The 23,665-nt window shown below is 47.8% G+C and overlaps 1 protein-coding gene across 3 annotated transcripts in view; it reads right to left on the bottom strand.

The window, feature by feature from the left end:
- The window catches only part of washc2c (WASH complex subunit 2C), a 59,552-nt gene extending 51,595 nt beyond the window's left edge, over positions 1-7,957 (bottom strand). For 2 of the 3 annotated variants that reach the window (XM_055661903.1, XM_055661904.1), the window contains exons 1-3: positions 6,033-6,149; positions 2,860-2,997; positions 714-878 (exon numbers count right to left, since the gene is read on the bottom strand). In XM_055661903.1, the coding sequence (XP_055517878.1) occupies positions 714-878; positions 2,860-2,997; positions 6,033-6,134 (405 nt within the window). In that variant the 5' untranslated portion in view covers positions 6,135-6,149. Of the gene's footprint in view, positions 1-713; positions 879-2,859; positions 2,998-6,032; positions 6,150-7,837 lie in introns of those variants that run through there. The other variant, XM_055661905.1, reaches the window with a different exon arrangement.
- Between the last annotated feature and the right edge of the window lie 15,708 nt (positions 7,958-23,665).

The raw sequence follows: 23,665 nt of genomic DNA, 5'->3' as shown, positions 1-23,665 counted from the left end.
TCCGCGACTGGAGCCCCAGGTCGTTCCGGTTGGAGGCAGCCCACGGTGCTAGGCCCCAACTACAACGGAGACCCGACAGAGAAAAGGTCGTGTTCTCCGTGCAGGGGAAATATTTAAAAGTTTCCCCCACCATCCCCCCGCACCCCACACACATACTCAGTTTAAAAAAACCCACTATAACTACATTTAAACGAGACAAAAAATAAAAAAAGACAAACGGACTGCAGAGGCCGCTGCGACGCGAGTCGCGCCGCCCATCCATTTAAACCAGCATCAGAAAGCACAGTTCATTGTTTAAGGAAGCCTGATTGTACTTGTATACCAATTAAATGATTCCAGAGTGATTCTATGGTTAAAAAAAAAAAGCAGCAGTCTACAGACACAAAGCTGGAGTAACTCAGCGGGACAGGCCACATCTCTGGAGAGAAGGAATGGGTGACGTTTTGGGTCGAGACCGTTCTTCAGACTGAGAAGGATTTCGACCTGAAACGTCACGCCTGTCCCGCTGAGTTACCCCAGCACTGTCTTTTTTTTGTAATTCGGCATCTGCAGTTCGTTGTTTGTACAATACTACTATTGCGAGCCTTGCTAAAGGCCCATCTATCAATGGTTTTCACATTTCACAACATTGGCATTCACCGTTACTTTGGTTCTTCATCGCAGAGTTTTGAAAAGCAAGGAAAAACCAGCATACGATCACCTTTTTCACTCACATTTTCGATGAACTGGATGTTTGAGAGCATGAGAAAATCGTTGAAGACATTATGGAGACGGGAGTCTGTGGCCTTGGTGTTCTGGATCAGGCCGTCAAGCTGCTTCTCGATCTCGTGTGTGCGGGAGAGCATCCGCTGAGAGAAATCTTGCAGAAATAGGAGCAGCTGATGGAAAAAAATTATTATATCCAACTGATGAAGTGCAAAAGCAGGGCACACACTGCTGCTCGTTACACCCCTAGAAAGATCTGTCATTTCTCCATTCAAGAGTAAATTACCTTCCACACTCTACCCCACTATGCCTCTGCTTGAAAGGTGAACGTACAGCTGTCAGCTTTATTGTTTACAACAGCAAAAACTACCCTCCTCCGGACGTTGTATAGATCTGCAGGTGGAGAATATCTTCCACGATTTCCATCAATTTCAACTCTTAAAGTATTTCTGACGCTCTAATTGATCAAATGCTGCCTTGTCAAGGTAACTCGCACTTTAACTGCAATTTAACTAGCTCTTTGAGAGTGTAAGGGAATAACTGATCTTGGCAGAGATTGGGCAGCACAGTGGCACAGCCGGTGGAGTCACTCTCTCACGGCGTCAGGGACCAAAGTTCAATCCAGACCTCAGGTGCTGATTATGTGGAGTTTGCATGCTCTTCCGGTGACCAAGTGGGTTTCTCCCGAGTATTTTGATTTCCTCCAAAATCCCAAAGACATTGTGAAGACTATCAGGGGGAAAAGAGGGAATTGATGTGGGATTAGTGTAAATGAGTGGTTGAGAGTCAGTGGCCACTGAGTGGGCTGAAGGGCCTGTTTCCATCCTGTCTTTCTATGACTCTATTAGATCAGACTGTAATAGTCAGTCCTTCATGCGTTCTACTTGATAGAAAGTCTGACAACAGCACACTCAAGCAATAAAATCTGACAATAAAGTCGACATGCTGATGGAATGGAGAGCTGGAACAAATATATCCTGCTCTCTGTGTGCCTTCCATGGTTGTAGATGATGAAACTAATGGAGATTTCTACCACGAGTTGCTGCATTGCTTAAGGGTTTGGACTTTCAGACTTTGATCTAAAGATGACGGCCCCATTCATTGCAAATTGTTTTAGTGTAGTTTGGAGATACAACATGGAAACAGGTCCTTCAGTTCACCGTGTCCACGCTGACCAGCGATCCCTGGATCAGACTAGTTGTGTGTTATTCCACTTTCCCATCCACTACCAACACACTCATGGAAATTTACTGAGCCCAATGAACCTACACAGGTCTTTAGATGCGGGAGAACCCAAGTCCTGCGGTACCCGACGGCAGGATCAAACTTGGGTCTCTGGCGATGCCATGCTCTACCAGCTGAACTACCGTGTTCTTGACTAGAATTCTACAGGAATGGCATGGCAAAGATTGCCTTCACTGCGTTCAGATGTAATGACAACTCATGCATCTAGCTGTACCCTTATTGCATGTTCCCATACACCGAGGCAGTAGATGTCCGGGCTACTTTGGAGCCAACTACAGGGTGTGGAAATGCAAGCAAGCGCAGGCAAATGGGTTGTTACAACAATACAGCACTTCTGGAAACATCAATGAAACAATTACAAGTGTGACCAGAGGGTGTGGGTTTATGGAAGCAGCAAGAGGTTTGGAGTGGATACAAGGAAGAACATTTTTTCTACCTAGAGTGTGGGTGGAGTTCGGAGCGCACAGCCTGAGAAGGTGTTGGTGGCAAAGGCTCTGACTACATTTAAGTATCGAGAAAAAGGACACAAAGTGCTGGAGTACCCCAGGACCAGGCAGCATCTCCGAAGAACATGGATAGGTGACGTTTCAGGCCAGAATCCTTCTAAGTATCTAGGACGGAGGGGACACACCATGTGATGGTATATGGGGCTGGTATAGGTAGATGGTACTTGGTCGGGATAAACATGGTGGTTTGAAGGGTCTGTACCCGAGCTGTATTGTGATATAAAACTAAGTTTCACTGCAGGTTCTATATAAAACCTCCAAGTAACTCCAAGATACTATTGCATCATTTAAGACACATTTAGACAGATACGTGGTTAGGACAGGTTTAAAGGGAAATGGGCCAAACGCAGGCAGGTGGGACTAACGTAGATGGGACATTTTGGTCAGTGTGGGCTCTACTTACCCCAGCATCTGCACCCAGGGACCAGTTCCCACTGGCTTTATGGATCTCTTCCAACGTCCACGGTCGCTCCCACACAGGTTCACCCTCACAGCCATTCTCACCCAGAGCACCGTTAACTGTTACTGAGGGACCATTCATCTAGCAAAAACAATGTGGCCCATTAACACCGCACGCACAGGAACAGAAGTGATTGAAAGTTAATCTCTGGCAGCAATACAACACATGACAGGATGGCAATTAGATTTTGCTGAACTTACAATGTAACTATTTACCTCATGAGCGCAGGAAGCTGAGGAAGGATTTTATATATGTGCATAAACACATCAGCAACAAAGGGCGTCACAGTGGTGCAGCGGTAGAGTTGCTGCCTTACGGCTCCAGAGACCTGGGTTCGATCCCGACTACAAGTGCTATCTGCACAGAGTTTGTACGTTTACCCTGTGACCGTGAGGGTTTTCCCCGGGTGCTCCGGTTTTCTCCCACACACCAAAGACGTACAGATTTGTAGGTTAATTGGCTTCTGTAAACAGTGAATTGTCCCTAGTGTGCAGGATAGTGCTAATGTATGCGGTGGTTGCTGGTGATTGCCGACTTAGTGGGCCGAAGGGCTTGGTTCTACATTGTACAGTCTAAAGTGCCTGTATAAAGGCTTATCGTGACCAGGTTTCCACCCAAGTCCACTCCATATTGACTTGGACTGATGCCATTATTCCTTCATTATTGCCAGAATCTTCAAGCTAGGACGTTATTCATAGTCATAGTGATACAGTGTGGAAACAGGCCCTTCGGTCCAACTCGCCCACAATGGCCAACATGTCTCAGCTACACTAGTCCTACCTGCCTGCGCTTGGCCCATATGCCTCCAAACCTATCCTATCCATGTATCTGTCTAACTGTTTCTTAAACATTGGGATCGTCCCAGCCTCAACTAACTCCTCTGGCAGCCTGTTCCATTCACCCACCACCCTTTGCGTGAAAAACTCCTGCAGGAGGCCGAGGGCTGATCTTATAGTGGTGTACAAAAATATGAGAATAGATATGGTGAATGTACAGTCGTTTACACAATAGGGGAATCAAGAACCAGAGGACCAGACGTAGGTTTAAGATGAGAGGGGAAACATTTAATGTTTTAAGGGGAACCGGAGTGGCAACTAATTCACAGAGGGTGGTTCTTATATGGAATAAGCTGCCAGAGGAGGTAGTTGAGACAGGTACAATAGCTGAATTTTAAAGACACTTGGACAGGTAAATGGATAGGAAAGATTTAGAGGGATGTGGGCCAAATAGAACTAGTGTAGACAGGGCATCTTGGTCGGCAAGAACCGTTCTAAAGACACCATGGCTTGCCTAAATTATATGGAAACTGCATTTGAGAGACTCTCCACAAAATGAGAATAACCACCTAATATTATGTAATGACATGGTGTTTCGTTAGACTCTGGCAGCACCAGGCATCCAGATACCCTTGCTGTATCGTACCAGGACTGCTTTCGTGCACAATGGAATCTTCCACACCGCAGGTGCAAATGGTGATTGCAGTCGGGTTCATTAAAAGCTCAGCAGTGCTGTGAATGCATAAAAAATTTAACTTCCCCAAAGAAAATCTCCAAGCCAAGAGTTCAGCCTACAATATTATTAATTTTTTATTAAGTTTCTGAACCACTCCTCCTTAAAACTACTTTGACAAAGGTCTGAAGGTCTCGACTGGAAACGTTGCCCATTTCCTTCGCTCCATAGATGCTGCCTCACCCGCTGAGTTTCTCCAGCATTTTTGTCTGCCTTTGACAAAAGTTCAAGACCTCTGTTCCAATATGGTGTCTCCCTAAATTGCTCTTTACAACTACGTATAATTTTGCAATGTTGTTCCATTTTGAAGGCACTGTGTATTTATTTCATGGGGCCCAAAATTGAACTTATTTTGGTTTAGTGTTATAGAAATACAGCACAGAAACAGGCCCTTCAGCCCACCAAGTTTCCACCAGCAGCAATCATACACTAATGCTATATTACACACCAGGGCCAATTTACAATCTTTACTGATGCCAATTAACCAACAAACCTGTACATCTTTGGAATGTGTGAGGAAACTGGAGCATCTGGGGAAAACCCACACAGGTCACAGGGAGAACGTACAAACAGCACCCATAGTCAGGATCGAACCCGGGTCTCTGGCGCTGTAAGGCAGCAACCCTACAGCTGCGCTGTTCTGCCACATTTTTCTTTTCACAATGTTATGTCTGACTCCACCATCTGATGGCAAAGTGTACCCAGGAATTGTTACTTCCAGATATGCAGAGGGATGCACAACCACGCCATCACAACCCCCCCCTCCAATGCTTCTTCCTGTCATCTTGAGCAGCAGAGTGGCACAGTGGAGAACGTACAAATCCCATATAGACAGCACCCAAAGTCAGGATCAAACCTAGGTCTCTCCCAATGTAAGGCAGTAACTCTACCGCTGTGCCACCGTGCCGCTCTATTGCTTTTCTTTATCTCCATCACACAATCTCCAGCTAACCCTCACCACGATCTATTGCTGCAGTGTAAAGACTGCGACAAACTACAGGTTAGGTTGGAGTAATGGATTCATTAAGCTTGTGCTTCAATAGACAAGCAACAATAGGTGCAGGGGTAGACCATTCAGTCCTTCGAGCCAGCACTGCCATTCACTGCGATTCACCCCATATCCATTGACTCCGCTATCTTTAATAGCTCTATCTAACTCTCTCTTGAAAGCATCCAGAGAAAAGGCCTCCACTGCCTTATGTGGCAGAGAATTCCACAGATTCACAACTCTCTGGATGAAAAAGCTTTTCCTCATCTCAGTCCTAAATGGCCTACGCCTTATTCTTAAACTGTGACCCCTGGTTCTGTACTTCCCCAAACATCAACATTTTTCCTGCATCTGGCCTGACCAATCCTTTAAGAATCTTATATGTTTCTATAAGATCCCCTCTCACCCTTCTAAATTCCAGTGAATATAAGCCTAGTCGATCCATTCTTTTCATATTCGTGGCAACTACTCCAGTAGACCAAGCGAGTGGGCCGACACGAGTTCAGGCTTTAAATAATGGTGCCCGCACGTGGTAATATTTGCACACGAATCTCACTGTGCAGATGCATATGTGACAAATAAAAGACCATTGACTGTCAACATTGAGCAATACCCTCACTTTACTTCCGTGCACAATGATCAGTCGGTATGAGAGCCAGACAACCCAAATGTGATCTCCACCACCTCGTCCTTGTGACAATATTGCTTGACATATCTTCATTCTGCACAATTGACAGGATGGATTTTGGGTGACGTAAATTGCAACATCAAAATAACCCGGAGGACAGAAAAACTAAGACCCAGAGCAACACCAGGAAGCCCCAACTCACTCACTGGACCAGAATAAATTTAAGTCAGAATAAGACTCAGAACATCCCACTACCCACAGAAATCCAGGACAATTGGCCTTCCCTGTAGATAGATCACAGGGCTTTTCCCTTCTCCCACAATCCCAACACCCCCAAAGATAGCAGACCCACTCCTTTCCTCCCCAAACTCAACAACTCTCCTCCCAGACAGACAGCCCACCCGCATCAGCAGATCCAATACCCACCCCCTCCCTCCCCAGACCCACAGTCCCAGTGCCCGGACCTTTCCCTCATCACCAGACCCGATGACATACATCCATCCCTACATCCCATGCCCACCCTACCCGCCATTCCAAGACTAGGTGCTACCCAGACCTCCCTGCCCACCAGCCACCTCCCTCTCCAGACCCAGTGCCCACCTCCCTCTCCAGACAGTGCCCACCTCCCTCCCCAGACCCAGTGCCCACCTCCCTCTCCAGACCCAGTGCCCACCTCCCTCTCCAGACCCAGTCCCCACCTCCCTCTCCCTCTCCAGACCCAGTGCCCACCTCCCTCTCCAGACCCAGTGCCCACCTCCCTCTCCAGACCCAGTGCCCACCTCCCTCTCCAGACCCAGTGCCCACCTCCCTCTCCAGACCCATTGCCCACCTCCCTCTCCAGACCCAGTGCCTACCTCCCTCCCCCCTCCCCAGACCCAGTGCCCACCTCCCTCTCCAGACAGTGCCCACCTCCCTCTCCAGACAGTGCCCACCTCCCTCTCCAGACCCAGTGCCCACCTCCCTCTCCAGACCCAGCGCCCACCTCCCTCTCCAGACCCAGCGCCCACCCCCCCCTCCCCCTCCAGACCCAGTGTCCACCTCCCTCTCCAGACAGTGCCCACCTCCCTCTCCAGACCCAGTCCCCACCTCCCTCTCCCTCTCCAGACCCAGTGCCCACCTCCCTCTCCCTCTCCAGACCCAGTGCCCACCTCCCTCTCCAGACAGTGCCCACCTCCCTCTCCAGACCCAGTGCCCACCTCCCACTCCCTCTCCAGACAGTGCCCACTTCCCTCTCCAGACCCAGTGCCCACCTCCCACTCCCTCTCCAGACAGTGCCCACTTCCCTCTCCAGACCCAGTGCCCACCTCCCACTCCCTCTCCAGACAGTGCCCACCTCCCTCTCCAGACCCAGTGCCCACCTCCCACTCCCTCTCCAGACAGTGCCCACTTCCCTCTCCAGACCCATTGCCCACCTCCCACTCCCTCTCCAGACAGTGCCCACTTCCCTCTCCAGACCCAGTGCCCACCTCCCTCTCCAGACCCAGTGCCCACCTCCCTCTCCAGACAGTGCCCAGCCTACTTCCCTCCCCACCCACTCACCCCCAAGACCCGATGCCCAGCCCAATGCCTCGCCAGACCCCCTCACCTCCCTCGGGCCTCACTCACATCCGATGCCCAGGCCATTCCCTCCCCGGACCCGGTTCCTCCCTCTGACCCCCCGCTGCCCGTTTCAGGCCGCGCTGAGCTCCCCGCAGCTCCCGGCGACCCATGAAGTGGACGGTCCCGGGGGCCCAGCCGGCTCCATGCCCCTCAGCCCGGCCCCCCCACCCTGTCCGCCGGCCGCGGGACAAACCTACCCCGAGGCTCCGCTCGCTCGCTCGGCCCCGCCGCCCGCCGCACCTGACCGCCCACGTGACACACGCACGTGACCAGGCGGCGGGGCGTGTCCTCCTTCCACACGTGATCTGGCTGCTGGAGTCGTGTATTTCCCCCGACACGTGATCCGACTGTGGTGGGGCGTGTCCTTCTTCTTGCCCCGCCCCAACCCGGAAGAGCTGCGAGATGTATCAATCAAAGATCTTTGGTATCAATGTGTAGAAACAGAGAGACACAGGTTGGCCAAACAACACTGAGGAGGAAGAGAAGGAGGATTTCCTGGAGTGTCTTCTAAACCAATATGTAGAGGAAATAACTAGAGGGCAGCCCGTCCTAAACAGGGTATAGGGTGATTTCACCAAAGGTCAAATGAGCGTAGATCCCCCCTCACGTGACCGAAAATTCTGACTGGAGGACATATCTCAGTTTGGTACATGTAAGTGAATGGGGAAACACGCACTTTCCCACCCGTTAAAAACATGGAAAACGGCCGATTTTTGAGCTGAAATTTTCTGTGCTAGTCAGGGTGACAGTGAAGCACAGCGACCTAAATTTTCAGGCAAAACAAAAGATAGAAAGTGAGGTAATTACAAGAGGGAACTGAAGGTAGAAAGCCGCGGAAATGAACAGCTGACATTTGCCGTGGAGATTTTAAGATCCAAAATATCGGGAATTATCGCATTTGTTCGCTAAATTTCATCAAAAGTAAGGCATTATTAACTTAGTTTTGATGAAATTTAGCGAACAAATGCGATAATTCCCGATATTTTGGATCTTAAAATCACCACGGCAAATGTCAGCTGTTCATTTCCGCGGCTTTCTACCTTCAGTTCCCTCTTGTAATTACCTCACTTTCTATCTTTTGTTTTGCCTGAAAATTTAGGTCGCTGTGCTTCACTGTCACCCTGACTAGCACAGAAAATTTCAGCTCAAAAATCGGCCGTTTTCCATGTTTTTAACGGGTGGGAAAGTGCGTGTTTCCCCATTCACTTACATGTACCAAACTGAGAGATGTCCTCCAGTCAGAATTTTCGGTCACGTGAGGGGGGATCTACGCTCATTTGACCTTTGGTGAAATCACCCTATTGTGTAATGAGGAAGGATTAATTAGCAAGGTAGACACAAAATGCCCCTTGTGTTACAGTGACCATGTGGAGAGACATAAAATGCTGGAGTAACTCAGTGGGTCAGGCAATATCTCAGAAGGTTACACAAAAAAGCTGGAGAAACTCAGCGGGTGCAGCAGCATCTATGGAGCGAAGGAAATAGGCAACGTTTCGGGCTGAAACCCTTCTTCAGACTGGATCTCAGAATATCTCAGAAGGAATGGGTGACTTTTCGGGCCGAGACCCTTCTTCAGCCTGAGACTCTGGAAAGGAAAACGAGAGATATCGATGGTGATATAGAGAGATATAGAACATTTTCTCTTTCATGTAAGGTACAACAACAGTATTTCTAGGATACACAATGGACTGTTTCCTTTAAAAAACAGCTAACAATGGCCTGTTTCCTTTCTCATCATTACTTTTTTGCATATCTTTCATTCATTGTTCTATATCTCTTCACAAAGAGTCTCACCTGACTCTCAGTCTGAAGAAGGGTCTCGATCCGAATCGTTTACATATTACTTTTCACCAGAGAGTCAAGTCAAGTCAAGTCAAGTTTTTTTGACACATACACATACGAGATGTGCAGTGAAATAAAAGTGGCAATGCTCGCGGACTTTTGTGCAAAAGACAAACAACAAAAAAAAACAAATTATAAACACAATCATAACACACATATTCTTTTACATAATAAATAATGGAAGGAAAAAACGTTCAGTAGAGTTAGTCCCTGGTGAGATAGGCGTTTACAGTCCGAATTGCCTCTGGGAAGAAACTCCTTCTCAACCTGAAGCTGCCTGTCTATCTGCAGGTCCTTGCTTCTGCTTCTCTTTTCAAGTCAAATCAAGAGAGTTTATTGTCATGTGTCCCAGATAGGACAATGACATTCTTGCTTTGCTTCGGCACAACAGAATATAGTAGGCACGAATGCAGAACATATCAGTGAGCCCATATACCATTATATAAATATATACACACATCAATAAATAAGCAGATAAAGTGCAATTAAACAGATAATGGTCTATTAGTGATCAGAGATTTGTTTCAGTTGAGTTTAACAGCCTGATGGCTGTGGGGAAGCAGCTATTCCTGAACCTGGACTTTGCAGTCTTCAGGCTCCTGTACCTTCTACCTGAAGGTAGCGGGGAGATGAGTGTGTGGCCAGGATGGTGTGGGTCGTTTATGATTCTGCCAGCCTTTTTGAGGCAGCGACTGCGATAGATCCCCTCGATGGAAGGGAGGTCAGAGCCAATGATGGACTGGGCTAAGACGAAAGAGCTGGAGAAACTCAGCGGGTGCAGCAGCATCTATGGAGCAAAGGAAATAGGCAAGGTTTTTTTCGTTGAAGCTACCAGGCCTGCAGGGGGAGCCGCCGAGCCGGCCGTCTGAAGACCAGAGGGAGGATGGAGCCGGCGGTGATGATGGCGGACGTGACGGTCCAGGAGCGAGGCCGGTGGGAGAGGAGGGGAGGGAACCGGGGTCTGGCCCACCGCGCCCTCGAGGTCGGCTGCGGGAGGCTCCCACCCCCCCCCCCCCACCCCCGGGGAACAAAGATGGGCGGGCGAGGAGAGGGACGTGGGTTCGCTGGACGATCCAGACGTCCAAGGGAAGGAGAGGGCTGGAGGCCCTGCAACAGCCTGGGGCTCGCCTGGATCGGACCCCGCTCACAATACCTAGAGCACGGACTGGACTCTGAAAATGGCTCCAAAACACGGCACCTCTTGCGTGCAAGAGGTGGCGTGTTTTGCCGCCATTTTCTGAAGACTATTTCTGTACACTTGCTAATCGGAGGCTCCAACGGCAGGTCTGTGGACTGCGGCACCGGGAGCCCGCAGCTCCCTGGAGGGAGACCGCTTTTCAGGGCTCTCGCAACGGCGACTTCTCCTGCCCGAGTTGCGGGGTCGAAGAGCTCCTGGAGCGGGGCCTTACATCATCGCTCCGTGCGGCTTGGAATGGCCGCGGGACTCTGCGAGCGCACACCGGGGGCTCTAACACCAAGACCCGGTGTGCGACCTCGCACCACCCGGCGTGGCTTTAATGGCCGCGGGACAATCGCCATCGCCAGCCGGGGGCTTTGACTTTGACTCTGACATGGGGGGGGGGAGTGCAGTGGAGAGATAAGTTTATTTGGCCTTCCATCACAGCGATGTGATGGATGTTTATGTAAATTATGTTGTGTCTTGGGTCTATGTGTTTGTAATGTATGGCTGCAGAAACGGCATTTCGTTTGGACCTCAAGGGGTCCAAATGACAATTAAATGTATCTTGTATCTTGTATCTTATCTTGTATCGGGGATTGTGCTTAGATACGGCAATACTTCACTGAACTGTTTGTAGTAAAAGAATTCCCCTGTGCGTTTGCACATGTGACAACAAAACACTATTGAACAGAAAGGTTGCAAGTTCAGGAAAGGAATGGTGGGCTGGGTCAGATACAGGCTGGGCAGGAGTAGAGACAGACCCCTCACACACCCGTGCTAATGTGGATAGAGGGGCAGGGTCCCCACCTGAAGCATCCTCTGTCCATTTCTCTCCACAGATGCTGGCAGACTCACTGAGCAACCCAGCTGTCCACTAGCGGGGGAGATAGAGAGATCACACACATGCTGTGAACCAGCTGTGTGGACAAGTCACCCTGTTACATTGAGTGATGGGACATTCTGCTGGGATGAATGTATGTGCCCAGTGCCCACAATAACCAGCGTAGCCATGTCCCTGGACAGTAGCCATGTCCACAGCTACCACACCCTCTGTCCACCCTGGGGGATCATGTAAACGCACATTTGAGCGTAAGGGAATCGAGAAGCAGAGGACACAGGTTAAGGTGAGGGGGGGGGGGGGGGGGAGGGAGATTTAATAGGAACCTGAGGGACAACTTTCTCATTCAAAGGGTATTGATGTATGGTACACAAAAATGCTGGAGAAACTCAGCGGGTGCAGCAGCATCTATGGAGCGAAGGAAGTAGGCAACTTTTTGGGCCGAAACGCTTCTTCTCAAGAAGTTCCTTCTTAAATAATGTGTTGGTGTATGGAACGAGCTACCAGAGGAGGTAGCTGAGGCAGGGACTATTGCAAGGTTTAAAAAACATTTAGACAGGTGCATGGATAGAATAGCTTTGGAGGGATGAGGGCTAAACGCATTCAGGTGGGACTTGTTGGTTGGTGTGGGCAAGTTGGGCCGATGGGCCTATTTCCACGCTGTATCACTCCATGACTCTCTGAGCCCTTAGACAAGCTGTTCTTTGATTCCATCCCCCAGTCTACAACCTTCTCCTTGGTCGCTCCTTGTGAATGAACGGCCCTGCTCCCAGAGGTCCTCAGTACGAGGAGCGGTATCGACCCGAAACGTCACCCATACCTTCTCTCCAGAGATGCTGCCTGTCCCGCTGAATTACTCCAGCATTTTCAGTGTAAACCAGCTTCTGCAGTTCTTTCCTACACCCAGAGATTCAGCTGTCATTTAACCTTGTCCCAGAACTACAACAATGTTCTGTTGCATTCTTACTTTCAATCCTTCCAAATCCCAAAGCCCAGTCTTATAATCGCCCCGTTATACGGTCTGATCTAATCACAGGGCTATCCGTGCCCTTTCACCAGACACGGGGTACTTACGAGGGTTCACCTCAGAATCCAAACACACAGCTCCTCCTATAACCTGTACCATTGGCAAAGTAAGCATGGAGGTACAGCAGGCAGTGAAGAAAGCGAATGGCAGGTTGGCCTTCATACCAGGAGGAGTTGAGTATAGGAGCAAAGATGTCCTTCTGCTCTAGTAAGCTCAAGTAAGACCACACCTGGAGTATTGTGTGCAGTCCTCCTGCACCTATTTTCTATGTTTCTATAGGCACGGGATATTGATTGGGGACGATCAACCATGATCACAATGAATGGCGGTGCTGGCTCGAAGGGCCGAATGGCCTCCTCCTGCACCTATTTTCTATGTTTCTAAGTTTTGGTCTTCAAATTTGAGGAAGGACATTTTTGCTATTGAAGGAGTGCAGTGTAGGTTCACGAGGTTAATTACTGGGATGGTGGGACTGTCATATGCTGAAAGAATGGAGTGGCTGGGCTTGTATACTCTGGAATTTAAAAGGATGAGAGGAGATCTTATTGAAACATATAAGATTATTAAGGGTTTAGACACGATAGAGGCAGGAAACATGTTCCCGATGTTGGGGGAATCCAGAACCAGAGGCCACAGTTTAAGAATAAGGGGTAAGCCATTTAGAACGGAGATGAGGAAATACTTTTTCACACAGAGAGTTGTGAGTCTGTGGAATTCTCTGCCTCAGAGGGCAGTGGAGGCCGGTTCTCTGGATACTTTCAAGAGAGAGTTAGATAGGGCTCTTAAAGATAGCGGAGTCAAGGGATATGGGAAGAAGGCAGGAACAGGGTACTGATTGGGGATGATCAGTCATGATCACATTGAATGGTGGTGCTTGCTCGAAGGGCCGAATGGTCTACTTCTGCACCTATTGTCTATTGTCTATCTATACCTTGCCTACCCAACAGGAGTCAACATGAGTTCATGTGCTCCATTGTATCATTTGCTCATGGCCATCTGTTGTGTTAAGGGCCTGTCCCACTTGGCCGCCATTTACGCGTTACATGTAAAATAGGTCGACACGTCGTGATGCGCGTTGTCGCGTGTAAATCATGCATCATCGCACGTCAGCACGTCAGACAATAGACAATAGGTGCAGGAGTAGGACATTCGGCCCTTCGAGCCTGCATCGCCATTCAATGTGATCATGACTGATCATCCCCAATAAGTACCCCGTTCCTGCCTTCTCCCCATATACCCTGACTCCGCTATCTTTAAGAGCCCTATCTAGCTCTCTCTTGAAAGTATCCAGAGAACCGGCCTCCACCGCCTTCTGAGGCAGAGAATTCCACAGACTCACCACTCTCTGTGTCTTTTTTTTTTAGTTTGTGTATTAATTGGAGTAAGATCAAAGGATCTGGAAAATCTATGGGTCTGCAATGACCAAAAGCCCATATCTTTTGATTCTGGGGCGGTTTCACCGATCTTCCATCCCTGGTTCAAATAACATCTTTCATGTAGAAATGAACCCTTGTCCTTTGAATGCAGTGAAATGCTCGAATAGTTTAATAGTGCGTGCTGTTTAATGGCATCAACAGCAGTGATTGTAGCCAGGATGAAATATAATTAATTTTACAGCAAATGGCTTCAGTAGAGAGTTTATTATCATAGGGTTGCAAGCTATTAATCGTGCTTCGAGTCGAGACCCTTCTTCAGGCTGATGGAGTGGGGGTGTAGAGGGTGGAGAAAGCAGGGAAAGAGATGACCTGGTAGATGTAGGAAGGAACTGCAGGTGCTGGTTTACACCGAACATAGACACAAAATGCTGGAGTAACTCAGCGGGTCAGGCAGCATCTTTGGAGAGAAGGAATGTTTCAAGTCAACACCCTTCTTCAGACTGAGAAGGGTCTCGACCCAAAACGTCACCCATTCCTTCTCTCCAGAGATGTTACCTGTCCCGCTGAGCTACTCCAGCATTTTATGTCCATCTTAAGTGATAGGTGGATATAGGCAATAGTGGGGATGATTGGCAGAGGGGTGGAGTCAGTGCAAAATCTAGAGGTGAAAATGTCATAAGTTCATAATTCATAGCAGCAGAACATTTTAGTTTGAAGAAGGGTCCCAACCCGAAATATCATCTATGCTGTTCTCCAGAGATGCTGCTGAGTTACTCCAGCATGTCTACCTTTGGTATAAACCAGAATCTGCAGCTTTCGTTTCCAAATTAAGTTGTGATAACTGATAACTGATTTACCCAGGGACTGCCAATTTAATGAGCTGTTAGATGTGTGTGGCAGAGAATTCCACAGACTCACAACTCTCTGTGAGAAAACGTGTTTCCTCGAACGGAGACGAGGAAGCACTATTTCTCACAGAGAGTTGTGAGTCTGTGGAATTCTCTGCCTCAGAGGGTGGTGGAGGCGGGTTCTCTGGATACTTTCAAGTGAGAGCTAGATAGGGCTCTTAAAGATAGTGGAGTCAGGGGATATGGGGAGAAGGCAGGAACGGGGTACTGATTGGGGATGATCAGCCATGATCACATTGAATGGCGGTGCTGGCTCGAAGGGCCGAATGGCCTACTCCTGCACCTATTGTCTATGATGTGTGACTTAAATTAGGAGTGGATTCAAGGATCAAAAGTGTTTAATTGTCAAATGGACTGATAATGTAATTCTTGCAGCAGCATAACAGGCCTGTAAATACAATACAAATAAATAGTATATGGTAAACCAAAATTAATCAAACTAAAAACCCCAATACTCATGCAAAACACTTAACGTCCTTCGAGCAACCAAAGACAGTCCATTGTTTCTAGTTAAAGATAGTGTTGTGCAGTGTTCAACAGTCTGATGGTTGCTTGGAAGTTGATGGCCATGGTTTTCAGACTCCTGTAGCTTCTTCCCGATACCAGGAGTGAAATGAGAGCGTGTCCTTTTAGCGGCAACACCTCTTATAGACCCCTTCCAAGGTGGGGAGGTTGGTACATATGAGAGTACTGACACTAGACTTTATAAATACAGAGTGGAAATAATCCCTTCGGCCCATATAGTCCATGCCGACCAGCGATCACCCCCCACACTAACACTATCCTACATGCCAGGGACCATTTACAATTTTACCGAAGCCAAGTAACGTGCAAACCCGCACGTCTTTGGAGTGTGAGAGGAAACCGGAGCACCCGGAGAAAACCCACGCGGTCACGGGAAGAACGTACAAACACTGTAGAGACAGCACCCGTAGTCAGGATCGAACCTGGGCCTCTGGCGCTGTGAGGCAGCAACTCTACTGCTGCACAATTTTGCTGCCCATAGATTTTTGATGATGATGGCTGCCCTTTTGAGGGAATGCCACTTATAGATGCCTTCGATGGTGGTGAGGCCGGGGCCTGTGTTAGCACTGAACTCCCCACAATTCCATTCAAATTGTTCAGCTCTCAGTTTTACTGTCCGACCCGACTTGTAAAGTTGTGACCTTGAAGGGAATGGTATGAACAGTGTGGTGAAAGTACGTCAATGATTATGCAGACAACAAGGCTGGGAGTCCTGGTCAGGTTCCCAAACAAAGCTATCACCTCAGTGGGGTGCGAGTTTGTGGCCAGATGCAGTGAGAACCAAAGATCCTATAGCGGAGCAAGATAGACCACTCCTGCTAAATGCAATGGGCTGATGTGTAGTACGCAACAGAGCGGAACGTGGGTCTTTTTTTCATCCATTTCCGTAACCCGACCCGACCCGACTTGCAGTGTAATCAACATTGCGGGGGAACAGTTTGTGTTAATAAATTAAAATTCTGAAAATGAGGAGAAGATTTTTACCAAATAACTTTTATTTTTACGGGGATGTTTCCATAACCGGCTTCCGTCTCCGCACTAGTATCCTATGGGATCTTTGGTGCGGAGACGGAAGCCGGTTACGGAAATGGGGCCGAAAATTACCCATGAATCTGCCCATGACCGTACCACGTCTTTTTCGTCGAGTGGACCATCTTGCTCGCTGTAGGATCAGCACCATATGATTGTTCCTTCTAGCTGTTAGAAGCAGTGATAGCCTGCAAAACCAAACACAAGCCCAGCTCGCCAGGACAATAGACAATAGGGGCAGGAGTAGGTCATTCGGCCCTTCGAGCCAGCACCGCCATTCAATATGATCATGGCTGATCATCCCCAATCAGTACCCCGTTCCTGCCTTCTCCCCATATCCCCTGACTCCATTATCTTTAAGAGCTCTATCTAACTCTCTCTTGAAAGCATCCGGAGAATTGGCCTCCACTGCCTTCTAAGGCAGTGCACACAACATCACCGCTTCACTGGGAACTAAATGTCCGATCAGAGATTACAGTGACTCCAGCACATTACTGAAGTTACTGCAGACAGACTAGAACCAGCTTTGTGTTCCACCTATGCCACAGGAGCAGTGGTGGGAAGCAGCCAGGATGTAAGGTCAAGGTACAGATGTGCTGTCAGTCAGTATTTGTAAGTGATAGGAGCAGAATTAGGCCATTCGGCCCATCAAGTCCGCTCTACCATTCAATCACGGCTGATCTATCCCTCACTCCTAATCCCACTCTACCACCTTCTCCCCATAACTCCTGACACCCGTACTAATCAAGAATTTATCTATCTCTGCCTTAAATATATCCATTGATGGCCTCCACAACCTTCTGTGACATTGAATTCCACAGATTCACCACCTTCAATGGAGGTCTTTCCTCATTACAAGTTGTGTATCTTCTACTGCAGTTGATTAGATTCTCTCCGTAGGATTTTGTCATTGTCTTGCATTTGTGTGATGCAGCAGTTAGTCGCCACGTACCAGCCCTTGCCTGAATGCACCATGCAAGCATGGACAGCATCATGTCCTGAGAGCATCTTGACTCACCAGGGGGGAAAATATAAAAGGAATGAGAGCTTCAAAGCAGATTTTATTTTAATATACATATATTTATAATACACAACTTGTACGCAGCAGTAGAGTTGCTGCCTTACAGCGCTTGCAGCGCCGGAGACCCGGGTTCGACCCCGACTGCGGGTGCTGTCTGTACAGAGTTTGCACGTTCTCCCCGTGACCGCGTGGGTTTTCTCTGGGTGCTCCGGTTTCCTCCCACATTCCAAAGACATACAGGTTTGTAGGTTAATTGGCTTGGAAGAAATGTAAATTGTTCCTAGTGTGTGTAGGATAGTGTTAGTGTGCAGGGATCACTGGTCAGCGCGGACCCGGTGGGCCGAAGGGCCTGTTTCTGCGCTGTATCCCTAAACTAAACTAAACTTGGCAAGGCGTGTAGACAAACTTTAGCATTAAAAGTACAAACCAGGCTAGCAAGCTTGTTGGCCGGTGTGGGCAAGTTGGTCCGAAGGGCCTGTTTCCCTGCTCTATCACTCCATGCCTCTCTCTGGTGGGGACTGAAAGGGTTAATTCTTTCCCCTTGCTGCATGGACAACTGCCCCTCCTCCATGGCCATCCGTCAATGCTCACAGGCTATGCATGGTCTCCCAATCAGCCTGTCGACAAGTTTGTCCTGCCCACTGCAGCGTGGGTGCCAGTGCTAGTTTTAAACCCAGTGTCTTCATGGACAAAGTATGGACCGTTATATTTTCCATTCAGTTTGTCCGAAGATTCTCATTTCTATTTCTACACCCCTCTCACTACCTGAAAATGTTCCACTACGCCTCACAACTGGTGATGTACGTTTGAAATCTGTTCACTGTTGTAATGCAGGAATCATTCTGTCATCTGCTGTGCTGACATTCAGATAACTAATTAATACAAAGGCATAGAGGGACAAGCGCTTGTCCATCTACAAACGCTTATAGATCAATTATTTATTCCCTGCCATTCAGTCAGTCGGGATCTATACCAATGAATCCGTGCTGAATGACTGAAGAAGGGTCTCGCCCCGAAACGTCACCCATTCCTTCTCTCCAGAGATGCTGCCTGTCCCGCTGAGTTATTCCAGCTTTTTGTGTCTATCTTTGGTTTAAACAGCATCTGCAGTTCCTTCCCACACTAAACAATGACCACATGCGCTTACAAACAACTCTGACACAAGTTCAGCTATTTCAATACCACGGTGGCACAGCGGTACATAGAAACATAGAAATTAGGTGCAGGAGTAGGCCATTCGGCCCTTCGAGCCTGCACCGCCATTCAATATGATCATGGCTGATCATCCAACTCAGTATCCCATACCTGCCTTCTCTCCATACCCCCTGATCCCCTTAGCCACAAGGGCCACATCTAACTCCCTCTTAAATATAGCCAATGAACTGGCCTCAACTACCCTCTGTGGCAGAGAGTTCCAGAGATTCACCACTCTCTGTGTGAAAAAAGTTCTTCTCATCTCGGTTTTAAAGGATTTCCCCCTTATCCTTAAGCTGTGACCCCTTGTCCTGGACTTCCCTAACATCAGGAACAATCTTCCTGCATCTAGCCTGTCCAACCCCTTAAGAATTTTGTAATTTTCTATAAGATCCCCTCTCAATCTCCTAAATTCTAGAGAGTATAAACCAAGTCTATCCAGTCTTTCTTCATAAGACAGTCCTGACATCCCAGGAATCAGTCTGGTGAACCGTCTCTGCACTCCCTCTATGGCAATAATGTCCTTCCTCAGATTTGGAGACCAAAGCTGTACGCAATACTCCAGGTGTGGTCTCACCAAGACCCTGTACAACTGCAGTAGAACCTCCCTGCTCCTATACTCAAATCCTTTTGCAATGAAAGCTAACATACCATTCGCTTTCTTTACTGCCTGCTGCACCTGCATGCCTACCTTCAATGACTGGTGTACCATGACACCCAGGTCTCGCTGCATCTCCCCCTTTCCCAATCGGCCACCATTTAGATAATAGTTTGCTTTCCCATTTTTGCCACCAAAATGGATAACCTCACATTTATCCACATTATACTGCATCTGCCAAACATTTGCCCCCTCACCCAGCCTATCCAAGTCACCCTGCAGTCTCCTAGCATCCTCCTCACAGCTAACACTGCCCCCCAGCTTAGTGTCATCCACAAACTTGGAGATATTGCCTTCAATTCCCTCATCCAGATCATTAATATATATTGTAAATAGCTGGGGTCCCAGCACTGAGCCTTGCGATACCCCACTAGTCACTGCCTGCCATTGTGAAAAGGACCCGTTTACTCCTACTCTTTGCTTCCTGTCTACCAGCCAGTTCTCTATCCACATCAATACTGAACCCCCAATGCCGTGTGCTTTAATGGATACTTGCTGCCTTACAGCGCCAGAGCCCCGAGTTTGATCCTGACTGTGGGTGCTGTCTGTACGGAGTTTGTATGTTCTCCCCCGTAACCATGTGAGTTTTCCCCGGGTGTTCCGGTTTCCACATTCCAAAGACGTAAAGGTTTGTAGGTTAATTGGCCTCGGTAAAAGATTGTAAATTGATCCTAGTGTGTAGGAGAGATGCTGCCTGTCCCTCTGAGTTTTACGCCAGCATTTTGTGTCTATCTGAGGTAATTAGTAGCTGGTTTTACATGGAAGGTTAGCACTTGCTCTGAAGCATCCTGTGAATGCTAGAATGTATCGAATGGAGCCTGTGTTCGCTTTACAACAGTGACGTACAGAATGCCTCACCATATATTCTGACAAGGATTTCAAGAACACCAAACCGTGACGCCTGTCAAAGCCAGAAGGGAAAAGCTCTTTGAAAGGAGCAGGTGGGGGGGAGCTGAGAACTCCAGTGTGAGGGGAGGCACAGAAACCAGGACATCAGGGGGCCGACAGCCTTTGACTTACAAACATACACTTAACAGAAAGCAGCAGATGAGACAACCTTAGTTATCAGCAAGAGGCAGGGAGTCATAGAATCGCACAGCAGTGATACAGGCCCTTCAGCCTGACTCCATATGCTGACCAAGACATCAAAACAAAGAACTGCAGATAGCATCTGCCTCAATTACCTCCTCCAACAGTTCATTCCATATACCTACCACCCTTTGTTAAAAAGTTGACTCTCAGGTTCCTATAATACCTTTCCCCCCTCACCTTAAATCTAGTTCTTCTGGTTCTTGATTCCCCGATTCTGGGTTAATGCCTATGCATTTACCCTTCTATTCATCTTTTCATCTTATTCATCTTTATAAAATCATCCCTCATCCTCCATGGAATAAAGCACCAACCTGCCTACCCGCTCCCTATAGCTCTGGCCCTCGAGTCCTGGCAACATCCTCGTAAATCTTCTCTGCTTCCTTTACAGCTTAACAACATCTTTCCTATAACAGGGTGACCAAAACAGAACACGATTTTCGAAACATGGCCTCACCAATGTCATGTACAGCTGTAACATGAACTCCCAACTTACATTAAAATAGATCATTCCGAAATAAGCATCAACGCAAAGCAATGGCTCAATATTATTGGATTGAACTAAAATAAGATTGTGTAAAAGCAAAAGGCATAATGTTGCCAATTGTGGTATTAAAGGGGCTGTCCCACTTTGGCGACCCAATGGGCGAGTTTAGAACAGTTTGAAAAAATGACATGTTGAAGTCCTTCTTCGACTATGTTGAAGACTAGCTACAAGTAGCTTCGGGAAAATTGGATACCGAATAGTGGAGAATGAAGACGACTACTTTCGACCACCTTTCACTACCCTCGATTACTCACGACTAACATGCCGGTCTACTACGACCTACTACGACTAAACCTACGAGTAAAAAAAGTATCGATTTTTTCCATGGCGACCTTTTTTACTCGCGGGCATTGTTCAGCATGTTGAAAAATATGCCGCGACCTAGCTGAGGCCTCGAGTACGCGGGGACTACTCTCGAGCATGAAGGAGAGTTACGAAGACCTCCTAGGACCTCGTGTCGACCATGCTGCGAGTATGAGTCGAGGGCAAACTCGCCAGAACTCGCGGATTAGGTCGCCCAAGTGGGACAGGCCCGTTTTGGGAAATCAGTTGGATTGTACTATTCATTTTGGAGATACTGTTTGGGAACACGTTGTTAGATGGGCCATATTATGTCGAACGATCTCCCTCTCTACCCCCCTCCCTCTCTAGGGACTGAAGAGGGAGGGTGAAGAGGAGGAGGAGGGAGTGCTGGGGGATGAGGAGAAATGAGCCGCAAAGGCGCAGTTGGGGGCTATGCGTGAGTGGTGGAATCTTGCGTTAGGGGATCGGGTGAGTGGTGGAATCTTGCGTTGGGGGATCGGGTGAGTGGTGGAATCTTGCGTTGTGGGAGCGGACCCAACGGGTCTGCACTTGGTCTAGTTAACTATTAACATCCTTGGCATTCCGAAATATGCACAGGCTGAATTTTAAACAGTTTTTTATTCTGCTTATTTTAACTCGATTTCCCCAGCTGGCAATCTGCAAATAGGAAGTCAATATTAAAGAGGCTTCAGGATAAACCCAAGGAAACTATGAAGATTGGACCAAATGATCAAAACTATCTATCATTGAATATCACGCTTCATTCTGCAGAGCCTATTGCTCTGGACAGACACTGTGGTCAAAAGAATAGAGGCAGCAGAAGGGACAGTGTGTGTGCAGAAGTCAAGACCCCTGTGGACAACCCTCTGAAGCCAGTCTTCATAAGTGATAAGAGCAGAGTTTGGCCATTCGGCCCATCAAGTCTACGCTGCCATTCAATCATGGTTGGTCTATCTTTCCCTCTCAACCCCATTCTCCTCGTAACCTCTGACACCCGTACTAATCAGATTCAGGGACAGTTTCTTCCCAGCTGTTATCAGACAACTGAATCATCCAGAGAGCAGTGCTAAACTACCATTTACCTCTTTGGTGACCCTTGGACTATCCTTGATCAGACTTTGCTGGCTTTACCTTGCACTAAAAGTTGTTCCCTTATCATTTATCTATACATTGTGAATGTCTCGATTTTACTCATGAATTGTCTTTCCGCTGACTGGTTAGCATGCAACAAAAGCTTTTCATTGTACCTCAGATGAGGTCTTTCCTCGTAACAAGTTGTGCATCTTCTTCTGCAGTTGATTAGATTCTCTCTGTAGGATTTTGTCATTATCTTGCATTTGTGTGATGCAGCAGTTAGTCGCCACGTACCAGCCCTTACCTGAATGCACCATGCAAGCATGGACAGCATCATCTTCTTGACACACCAAGGGCAGAAATATAAAATGGATGCCAGCTTCAAAACAGATTTTATTTTTAAATTGCAATTCAACGTGGCAAGGAGTGAAGACATCAAAAAGTAAACCACAATCGTGAGGTTACTTCGTTGGATATTATTTTTTGTTGGAGCTTAAATCCAACTTTTCGGAGTTGCTGCCTCACAGTGCCAGAGACCTGGGTTCGATCCTGACTACAGACGATCCTGTCTGTACGAAGTTTGTACGTCCTCCCTGTGACCTTGTGGGTTTCCCCCGGGTGCTTCGGTTTCATCCCACAGACGTGCAGGTTTGTAGGTTAATTGGCTTTGGCAAATTGTAAAATGTCCCTAGTTTGCTCGTGTACAGGTGATCAGTGGTTGACATGGACTTATTGGGCCAAAGGGCCTGTTTCAATACTGATTCCCTAAAGTCTAGTTTAGTTTATTGTCACGTGTACTAAGGCACAGTGAAAAGCTTTTCTGTTGCATGCTATCCAGTTAGCAGAAAGAATGATTACAATCGAGCCGTTCACTGTGTACAGATACAAGATAAAGGGAATAATGTTTAGCACAAGATAAAGTCCGATTCTAAACAATTGGAACAGAACTCTTGCAAATGCAATTGCGTTTATAAATTCATAAGTTATAGGAGCAGAAGAAGATAATTCGGCCCATCAAGTCTATGCCGCTATACGATCATGACTGATCTATCTTTCCCTCTCAACCCCACTCTCCTGCCTTCTCCCCATAATCCTTGACACCCGTACCAATCAAGGTCTCGACCTGAAACATCACATACTCCTTTTCTCCAGAGATGCTGCCTGACCCGTTGAGTTACTCCAGCATTTTGTGTCTATTACCATTGAAGTATCTGTCAAACTCCCCCTTAAAAATACCCAATGACTTGACCTCCACAACTGTCTGTGGCAATGAATTCCATAGATCCTCACCCTCTAACTAAGGAAATTCCTCCTCGTCTCCTTTCTAAAGGTACATCCTTTCATTCTGAGGTTGTGGCCTCTGGTCCTAGTCTCTCCCACTAGTGGAAACATCCTCTCCACATCCATGTACAAT

Source organism: Leucoraja erinacea, chromosome 34 (genome assembly GCF_028641065.1).
Source record: "Leucoraja erinacea ecotype New England chromosome 34, Leri_hhj_1, whole genome shotgun sequence".
Taxonomy (NCBI): domain Eukaryota; kingdom Metazoa; phylum Chordata; class Chondrichthyes; order Rajiformes; family Rajidae; genus Leucoraja; species Leucoraja erinaceus.
Note: the sequence above shows the minus strand (reverse complement) of the source record. Positions and strands in the feature narration are given on the sequence as shown.